We start from the raw sequence: 11122 nt of genomic DNA, 5'->3' as shown, positions 1-11122 counted from the left end.
GAAGAAAATGAGGATGAAGAAATGAGGAGAAGAATTAGACGAAACACCCACTAGTCCCGCAACACAAGCTCCAACTCAGAGTCAATCTCAGTCTGGAGCTTTACCCCCTGTATCCCCTGTAGGGGTAAGACTAAGGTTGAACGTCCAAAACATCACTTGTGTGGAATTTTTTTAACATGATAAAGTCAATCATCGTGCTATCTGTGAAAATGTAAGCAACAATTTGCACACTCATTAAGTGGTGGACGGGGGGGGGGGGGGGTTAACTAGACACTTGAGAAGTGCTCACAAAGATTTATGGATAAAAGCTAACATAGAAGCCGGAAAATTATAGATCCTACCATTAGTACTGGCACTCCTAGTGGATCTGGTTCTAACCAAATTCAACAACAACTTGACCCTGCTTCCGGTCATATTTACCCAAATATAACAAAGATAGAGATCGTGAGAATTAGCAAAAATGGTGGCGGTCTGTGGCTTACCTTTTACGTTTCCTTCTCACCCTGCTTTTGTGCATTATATTCAAGAAATGTATAACCTTGCTTTTAAGGTTTTCCAAGACCACGGTTAGAAATTGATGTTTTTAAATTTCAGACTGAAATATCTTCAGTATATTCGTTGTGTATTTTATCACTTGGATTGTAAAGTGTCCATCACATCTGATATAGGTCGTAGTCCTAATGGTTGTGATTATTTAACTGTTACGTGTCATTGGGTTGATCATCACTGAAACTTGCAAAAACGTATTATTGGTTATAAATTTGTTGATTCTAACAACTGGAGCATATATTGCAACTACTGTTCTACAAATACTTGATTTTTATGGGCTTATTAATAAAGTTCTAACTATCACCTTAGATAAATGCTTCTGCTAACACAACCGCAGCAATAGCTTAAAATCAAGACTTTGTCCAATTAATCCAACAATTTTTCATGTTAGATGTGCATGCCATATTTTTAACTTGGTTTGTAAAAGATGGTCTTAATTTATTTTCTGATGCTTGTAGTAAAATACAACATGCTTGTGGCTATATTTTCGTGCTCATAAACAAAGTAGAATTCGTGAATTTGCTCAACAATGTGCTAGTGCTGAGCTTCCATTTAGAAAAGTTCCAAAAGATGTTTGTACTAGGTGGAATTCTACTTATGAAATGCTTAAAGTTGCTTATGATTATCGGGTGCCCATCCAAAAAGTATTTAATATGCATAATGCTTACCCTGTTGATCAAATTGTTGATTCTGATTGGGATGAAATTAGAGAGCTTACTAAATTTTAGAAAAATTTTATTATGCTACAAAACAATTTTTCTGGTATATACTATCCTACTATTACACAAATATTATGGTATGTTTGTGGAATTTCTGTTGTATTTGGTAAGTATAAAAAAATCCAACTTATGCACCAGCCATTAAAGAAATAATTTTAAAATTTAAAAAGTATTTTTTCCCTATTCCCGAAGTTTATTTAATTTCTACACTATTTAACCCATCTTTAAAACTAAGAGGTGCAAAGGGTCTTGTTCGTAAAATTTATGAGAATTTAGAAATTCAAGAACATGAAGAACCATCTCTCGAAAATTGCCAAGCTAGCATATATTTTTATGATAGATCAATGTTTGATAAATATAAATCTATGGATACAACTAGTACTGTAACTGATGCTTCTACTTCTAAGTCTGGAGCAGAAGTTTTATGGGAAGATATGGATGATATAACAGGTTTTGATTCCTCTATTGATGATGAACTTGATTCTTATCTTAATCAAGGATTGGAAAATATTAAAGACGAAGAAGGCAAGGAACAACTTTTGTCATGGTGGAGGGAGCGTGGCAAGGCTTTTCCAACACTTTCAATTATGGCCCGAGATATCCTGGCTATTCAAGCATCATCAGTAGCATCGGAGAGTGCTTTTAGCGCGGCAAGATTTCAAATTGGAGATCATAGACATTCATTAGCGGAGGACAGTCTAGAGATTTCCGTCTTATTCAGAGATTGGATTAATTCAGAAAGAAGAAATTTTGGTTTTGAAAAACTAACCACTAGGGAGGAAGAAGAATACAATGAGATACTTACCACTGGGAGCGATGACGGCATGGAGCTCATGGAACAAGATTGCCAATTCCAGTAGAATGTCCAAGAGATATTATTGATAAGTTACAAAGAAGTTATATAGGAGCTTACAAATATTAGTATGATAATTTGTAATTGGCTACTAAGAGGCCTAGTTCAAACAGAACCCTTCCTAGAAGTGGCTGCGTAGATTAGGTGCTCTTCAAAAGAATTGTATTTGTATTTGAGATTTGAAAGTTCTATTAATAAAATAAATGGCTCTAAGAGATGAATTATTTTTATGATTTGTCGGTGTTACTTAATTAATTGTTAATACTTTGAAATTATATTAAATAAATTATAACTCTATTATAAATTTATATTTACTAGATTATTTCATTACAAGTCTTTTGTTTTAATATTTTATAATTCTTTACTTAGTTTTCTAATTTTCTTTTTAACATACTAACATAGTAATATTTAAGTTTATTAAATAAGTCAAAAATCTAGCCGTTGCAAACTTTAAAAACATAGTAATTTTCAAAAAACTAGAATTTTTTTTTTTTAAAAAAAAATACACTAAGGCCCGCGTCCCGTCCCGTCCCGCCCCGTCCCGTCCCGTCCCGTCCCGTTTGGTTGGCGGGACGGGACGGGACGACCGTTTCGTCCCGTTTGTCCCGTCCCGTTTCGTCCCGTCCGTCCCGTCCCGTCCCGTTAAAATCGTCCCGTCCCGTCCCGTCCCGTCCCGTTGGACAGCCATAGGATGGAAATTCAGAAAGCTGAATTGAAAAACAGAGCCATTTACTCAGGGCTCGCTTGGAGGCTATACCAGAATCCCTCATCCCTCTGGGCCAAGACTCTCATTGCAAAGCACTGCAATTGGAGGAATCCCCCTAAGAGATCTAAGCCAAGCACTTGGCAATGCATTCTAAAGGGATGGGAAACTTCCATAAAAGCAAAAAGATGGGTAGTGCATTCTGGAAACAGAGTCTGCTTCTTCAATGACCCTTGGCTACATAACCTCCCAGCAATCAGGTCCATAATAGAAGGACCTTTGACCAGAGAAGATATGGCCAAAACCGTAGCTTCTGCTTATAATCATGGAACCTGGGACCTCTCCACTATCTCTCTTACCATTCCTCAAAACATCATAAACTCCATCCACAACACCTTCTTCCCACCCAACCCAATTAAGAAAGATAGAATGATCTGGGGAATCACCTCAAATGGAATCTATACCACAAAATCAGCATACTCCCTCCTGGATAGCCTTCAACATCAAAGAGCTGAAAACATAAGTAACAATTACCTATGGATCTGGAAATTAAAAGTCCCTAAGAAGATTCAATCATTCTTTTGGCTACTCTTCCATGATAGGCTTCCCACTGGAGCCTTTCTCCATCATGTTGGGATACACCTAGATCCCACGTGCAGCTTTTGCAATCAAGCTATTGAGACATCAGCACACATCTTCTTTGAATACCCAAACTAAAAGCTTTTCTGGTCAGCGATCCTCTCAGAAAGTACTAACAACACCACCACTAATCTACCATCATTCACAGCTAGGGACTGGCCAAACACATGGGCATCACTCAAAAAAGAACGCTACAACAACATCATCAACTGGGAAGAACTCCTACCCTTCTGCTTTTGGCAAATCTGGCTAGCAAGAAATAACAACTTATTCAACAATAGAAAGGAGAGGGTTGACACCAAAGCTGCTATAGCAAAGGCAACTGAATATGTAACCCATTATGTTGAACAAAGCACCCATAACACAAATAACCATCTGGGTTAAATGGGAGCCCCCACAAACCAACACTTACAAGCTCAACACTGATGGAGCTGCAATAGGAAATCCTGGAAGGGAAGGATTGGGAGGAGTCTTCAGGAATGCAAGTGAAAATTGGCTACTGGGCTACATGGGATCCATCCAGCACACCGCTAACACTCAGGCTGAACTGCTAGCGATTCTGAAAGGGCTGCAAATTGCAGAAGAAAGACAGTTAACACCGCCGGAAATAAACACTGATTCAACTGAGGTAAACAGAATGCTACTCAATGGAAATCTTATTTTTGACTCACTTATCTCTGAATGCAGGTCAATCGTCCAAAGGTTAGGCGCCGTGGTGCTGAAACACAGCTACAGGGAGACCAACAGAGTTGCTGATCTACTGGCAAAGGAGGGCACTAACAAGAACCTTTTTGAAATATTTTTGTAACAGCAGTTCCTCCGGTGTTTGTCACACATGTTTTTTGGGCAGACATCGCAGAAACTGCTTTCCAAAGACAAATTATGGAATGTAATATTGATAACGATGGCCAGGCAGGGGAGGATTTAATATATCCACCCACAAACAATCCATTTGTACGCACTAACAGGTAGCTTATTTTAATATAATGCATCCCGTTTAACCAAAAAGACATATTTGATCGTGAATTTCCATTTGACAGGCATATACCTACACAAACAAATCAACAGTTCAAGTGTTCAACTCACATACTCTCATAATTCATCTTCTTCAGTTCCCTATTTACTGTGTTTATTTTCTTTACCAATTTCTATTTTATTTTCTGATTATGACTACTTATTTATAGCTTACTCGTAATCTTCTTAGGTGAGCCATATTTTCCTACATGGAAAGTTGACTTTTTAAAATATCATCGTGACATAAAGTATACTTGATTTGAACCATAACACTATAAAAGTGAACTATACTATATAGGCAATATCCAACCAGTTGAAGTCAAACTTCTATCATTTAGGAACACTTAGGTGTTTAATTGGAGTTTTTTTTTCTCTTAATAAATTTGAATTTTAGGTAAAAATGTAGATATAAACTCATAGTGGTAGCGAATCCAAAATTGTTGAGTGTCATAGCAAAATGAATGTTAATGATTCGTAAAACTAACTCCAACTTATTTGAGATTGAAACTTAATTGTTGTGTGAATCAAAGTATACCGTCCATCTAATTGAGCTTTATGGACTATATTGGTCCAACTAACTAGTTTTGAAGGTGATGTTACACATAAGAATATTAAGATTGAATAATTGGGAGTACTCATGAAAAGAAGATTAGTAGACTTGCTATGAGATAGTAACTTTTATTTACATGCCAGATAGATTAATTTTGTCTCTGTGTGACATACAAGTCACGAGTTTGAATCGCGGAATCAGTCATTGATATTTGCATCAGGTAAGCTGCCTATATCACATCACTTGGAGTCAGTGGCGAAGCCAGAAATTTCTTTAAGGGTGTTCAAACTTGAACTAAGTGAAAAAAAATTCCCAATAAAGAATGTTCAATATATATTATATACCTCCAAAACCTAATATTTTACCTATATATACTGTAATTTTTCGGCGAAGGGTGGTCAATTGACCACCCTTGAGAGAATGTAGCTTCGCCCATGCTTGGGGTGCGGTCCTTCCCCGGACCATGCGTGAACGCGGAATGCTACGTGCACTGAAGTGGCTTTTTTTCATAGATTAATTTTGTGTTCCCTTTCTGCTAACTCATTCAGTACGTTGTCAAATGTTTCTCAAATTTGACCATCTTAGACAGAATAAGTAATTATTTAAAAGTCCATGAATAATTTCCTATATATAACGTTGGAAATGGAGCAATAGAAAATCAACTTCAAAAACAATGACCAAAAAAAGAAGATGAAATTCTTATTTGGTAACTTATAAATCAATAGATTTTACTGTAAATGCTAGTATAAGTTTAAATAACATCAAGTACTTCAAAATTAAAACATAAGCTATTATTGTTCACCTGGTCCTCCATATGACACTAAATTCCCAGTTGCAACCCCAGAGTTTGGATAATCAGTAACTCTATATAAGTTTGGACTATTTGCATATAATTTCACTAAAATATCATCTAAAGACTTAGTTTGATTTTTATCTGTTAAGAAATGAAATTTCTTACAATATGCATCTTTTTTAAGGTTTCCAACAGGAAAATAGCCACTGCCCATTGGAGGTTCTGGAATTCCAGGAGGACTATACACAACTCCTCCATATTCAGCACTTGTTGCAAATCCTTTTAAGTTAGTAAATATTTTTGCAGGCCAAAATCCAACTGCTGTTATTCCAAAATAAAACCACCAATTTCCATTTGACATGTCCTGTATATGGTAAGAAAGGAAACATTTAGATAAATAACAAAAAGAACGGAGTTTAAGTTGTATGCGCTGACAAAAAAGGGCAGCCAGCTCCCGCTATGCGCGGGGTCGGAGGAAGTGTCGGACCACAAGGGTCTATTGTACGCAGCCTTACCTTGCATTTTTGCAAGAGCTGTTTCCACGGCTCGAACCCGTGACCTCCTGGTCACATGGAAGCAACTTTACCAATTACGCCAAGGCTCCCCTTCAAAGTAAAAAATAATCTATACAATCAGGTCCAGCTTACCCGAGCAATATGCATCGGTACATCAAAAACAGGTCCACCATAAGAAGAACCTGGAAGTTGCCCATCTAAAGGTATTGCAGTGTTTATTTGTATAAAACCTGGACATTGAGTATTATAACAAGCTAATTTTCCAGCCTGTGGTAGTTACCATTATCCTTTAGTGATGAATCGTGTATGCATTCACAGTTGGTGCAAGCTTATACATAACTCGAGTTGAAGGCAGTGAATGTGAAATTATAATTGTTTAATTAGCACAGATTGATTCAAGATTTAGAGTTAATGAATTCAAAGTTAGTGCAGAGTTATATATATATATATATATATACTCGAGTTGAATGCAGTGAATGTGAAATTATGAAGTTTGATTAGCACAGTTGATGCAAGACTTAGAGTTAGTGGATTATGTTAGAGCAGACCGGTATATATATAACTCGACTTGAAGACAATGAATGAGATATCGCACTTGCTGGCGAATACCTCAATCCACGTATGTTTGATTTTTGTAGTAAAACTCATGCATTGCTAATGAAGAGCAAAGTAAGAACTTACAGTCCAGCCAACTTGTATGCTGTCAATCCCATTCTGAACTTTTATACGACCTCCGCTATGTTGATGCCCGCTAAGATTTTGAGGATTATGCAAACTAATAATTGCTCCTGCTCCTGCTATTTTGTTTCTTGGACTGTATGGGATTTGTACAGATGCAAACTGAATGAAGCAATATCACAACATCAGATTGTTAAGTGTAGGTAAGGTTGCTAACTACAAAACAATGTAATATTAGTGAACTTAATAGCCAAAACTATAAGCGAGCAGACAGAGGCGAATCCATGAACTAGTGTTTTTTTAGCTTGAATATGGATAATAAAAGCAGACAAACCTTGTAGCCTCCTCCCAAAGGTTTGGTTCCGTCGGAAACAGTACCCTTCATAGAAAAATAATGACACATTGAGAAGGAAAGTATACAAAAGAGATTTTGAGTTTTGAAAATCAAAATGTTGTAGAAATTCTTGCAGAAAACTCACATTACCATCAGGAGAATCATCTCCCCCTCTCATTTGCGATGTAAGTCTCCGCCTTATTAGGTCTTCCTTTGTAGTTCTTCTAATAGGAACTGTTCCAACAGGACAACCTCCGCCTTCTAACTCTATGTTAAAAGGTCTATTAATATTTGAAGAAATGTCATCTCCTTGCAACATAGATAACATAGGTTTCATCTGCATCCAAAGGTAAGTGTTATGAGTTTCTATGTATATATATGTATGATATTTTCTTTCAAAAAAAAAAAAAAAGGGATTATACTAACTCGAAACTGTAGTGTACAGATATACCTGGGGATGAAAATTATGATTCTTCAACAGAGGATGGTCGAATGCAGGTTGTTTGTAAAAGTCTACACAATCATATAGTTCTCCATATTTGCCCTGCTAGTCAAATTGCAATCAGTCTCCAATCTTTATATATAAAAACATATCTCCCAAGACTTGAGAGGTTACAATTCAAACTGTAGTTTCACGAGTTTGAATCTCAGTAACAAGCGAAAGGCATTATTTTCATTTGTGTAACAACAAATAATAACCAAGGACATGTAGAATCTATAAAATTTGCATAAGACAAATAGAGATTGTACCTTAATAGTCTTGATTGCCGGCTTATTAAGAAGCTTTAGTTGGTTCTCTAACTCTAAGTCCTCTGCTTTAGACAACCTCTGTTCTGCTTCAACTTCATAATGGTTCAAAAGGAGAGAAATCGCAAGCAAAATCTGTACGATGGCTCTCCGATGCAGTGACATTTTCTACATATTCAAGAAAATTGTAAGCAATCTCTTGACACATTAAATATTACTCGTTTAAAACGAAGTATGTTTGGAATAATGACCTTATATCAGAATGCTCAAAAGTTAGATCCAACAACAACATACCCAGTGTAGTCGTACGAGTGGAGTTTGGGGAGGTTATAGAGTACGCAGACCTTACCCCCTACCTTTAAGAAGGCAGAGAGGTTGTTTCAGGTAGACCCTCGGCTCAAGAAAGATAAAGGGAAGGGGCAATAACGAACAAACCAATCTGAATAAAATCTCCAAGAATGTGATATGACAAACTGTTGTTTCACTTTACAATTCATTTAATTTCAACCAAATATATCATCGGTTATCAGCAAGTTATTTATAACAGAGTTGTGTCACAAGAATTACCTGATTTGATTCGACTCTGAACACAAATTACAGAATGAAGTAAAAACACCAAACTAAAGGCATCTATTTATACTAATCAAAAAGGGATAGGCTGGTTTAAATGTTATATGTGACATATGTAATTTGACTTAATCCATAAGAGAGGTTTGACTGCATAAGTTATTGGATTAGATCTAAAAAGAAAAAAGGTTTAAATTGCAGATCTCTAGTTTTCATCACAAAGGGAAACTCTCTAATGATTATTCTAATTCTGCTTGAATCAAATTCAAATGAAAATTTTCTGCACATATTTCCCTTATGTAAATGAATTTAGTACCTAATTTAGAAGATTACAACATGTTATATGGATTGAGTAAATCCATCATCACAAGTGGTCTTTTCAATGTCAATACTCAATATCAACCTTTAATTTTATACTTCTCTATTTCATAACAGAATAATCAGCCATTTCAGGTAGAAGAAAATGAAGACAAGATAGTTATGAGCTGCATCCAGTATATCTTAAATTACTTTTAATATTTCTTTAGTTTATTCTCCTCTTAACAGAAAAATATCACCAAATATGTGCAGCATTCACCGCTCAATAATAATGATACCCTCTCCGCTTCCACTGATTGTTCATAAACATGAATTTTTATCTACAGAGTAATGCTATGTGTCTGTATCCATTTATACGCATCACCACTACACATAAAGAGACTACATATAGGAATCAGTAACTTCTGTGTTCCAGCAAACAGAAGGGAAGCAGGTAGTTGGGCGTTTTTATGATCTTTACCGGGTTGTTTAGGGCTAGTCTGGTAGCATCTTGTCGTTGTTCCTAGATTGCTAGTATTACGGCTATCTCTTACTATCTTCCGCTTTCTAGTATCCTGTCGTGATTACTGCTTGTTGCTATTGCTTTTCTCCATCTATTTTTTTTTCTAGTTCTTACGTTGTTGTTATCGTTTTTCTGGCTATGTTGTTGATATTTGATTGTTTCTATTTATCCTCTCGAGCTGAGGGTCTATCGGAAACAGCCTTTCTACCTCCCCAGGTAGGGGTAAGGTCGGATACAGGATGGATTTTTCCAGGGCGTGTGAACTTCCTTATATATTCAGCCACATGTGCGGATGCGTACACACTACCCTCCCCAGACCCCACTTGTGGGATTTCACTGGGTAGTGTGTACACAAACCTTACACTATCCCGAGGGAGTAGAGAGGCTGTTTCCGGTAGACCCTTGGCTCAATAAGACGAAAATAGACAATATATCAGTACCATCAACACCTGTAATGCACGCATCTTTTCGTTAATCCTATCCCTTCTCATCTGTTTGCAGAAACTGAATCAGAATGCATTTATATCTAAATTGTCTTAAAAAGATTTACGACCAGAAACTGCAAAAACCACAGATGATGTGGTAATGGTTAGCTCACTCACTCAGATAAATTATGCACCTCTGCAGCTCGACAGATTCTTCTTCAACATCCTGAACAAAAGATATTTCCATGTCAGACTCAACATCCTAACAAAGAAGTAACATACTACAAAACATGTTAAAAGTAATGGCCTTTAAACAAATAAACTTACTTCACTTGGACACCCATGAATCCTCATTATCTCGGGTTTTCCTCTTTAGATTATGAGGCTGATCATTTGATCCTCTCTCTGCACTGCTACCAAAGCATATAGATGAGCAAACAACCCCATGTTCAGCATTTCTCTCATTATAGATAAGCTGTATCTGTCGTTGCCTTTGCACCTGTAAACTGACCAGGCGTGTTGTCACTATTACTCGAACAATCTCTGAATATATTATCAGACTCTTCAACACGACATGATCTATCGTAAAAGCTAGCTCCAGATGCTCTTGACTCGAGTTGGGAAGGTACCACATTAGTTGGATAATGAAGGTCATTTTCCTCGTTGGAACTTAAATAGTCTTCAACTGCTGCAGCACTATCATGATTGTGGCCAACTTTACTTATCTTTGCTTCTAAGGTAGATGAATCCGAAACATTAAAGCCGCCAGCTTCGCTGCTTTAACAAATGTAGCAGGTCTTGAGAAATGTGAAAAGTTGAGCAAGCTGGAGCAACTTCCAGGGATATTTTGCTTTTGGATTTTAATGCTTTTAACATCACCAGCAGAAGCTTGACTTTGACTTGAATCCCCATAAACTGAAACTGGAGTATTGCTAATTTTACTGCTAAAGATATCTGAAACTTCTAATTCTAGGGAATAATTTGTATTGGGAAAAAACTGAATTTATAATTGAAGGTGACGTGGCATGACACGTGGACTGGTCAAATGGTCAAAATATGATGATCAGTTAAGAGGCACGGGCAATATCAGATACGAGGAGAAGAAAGTTAAATAGGCACGAGATGCTATTCAAATGATACGAGTCTCGTATCTATTTAACTTAATTAAAGCCAGGAGGTCAGAAGGAATTGAAGATATGAATCTGATGGCATAAAG

At 36.7% G+C, this 11122-nt stretch overlaps 1 protein-coding gene across 1 annotated transcript; it reads right to left on the bottom strand.

Moving 5' to 3' along the window:
* Positions 1-5818: 5818 nt before the first annotated feature.
* Positions 5819-10540, bottom strand: LOC109210207. The gene is made up of 10 exons (XM_019373580.1): positions 10247-10540; positions 10101-10168; positions 9922-9985; positions 8098-8262; positions 7799-7891; positions 7493-7684; positions 7348-7392; positions 7017-7175; positions 6468-6602; positions 5819-6184 (listed from the first exon to the last, which is right to left on the bottom strand). The coding sequence occupies exons 1-10, from the start codon at positions 10538-10540 to the stop codon at positions 5819-5821; spliced, it is 1581 nt and encodes a 526-aa protein (XP_019229125.1).
* Between the last annotated feature and the right edge of the window lie 582 nt (positions 10541-11122).

This window comes from Nicotiana attenuata, unplaced genomic scaffold (genome assembly GCF_001879085.1).
Source record: "Nicotiana attenuata strain UT unplaced genomic scaffold, NIATTr2, whole genome shotgun sequence".
Lineage (NCBI taxonomy): Eukaryota > Viridiplantae > Streptophyta > Magnoliopsida > Solanales > Solanaceae > Nicotiana > Nicotiana attenuata.
This window is presented reverse-complemented; position numbering and strand designations above follow the sequence as displayed.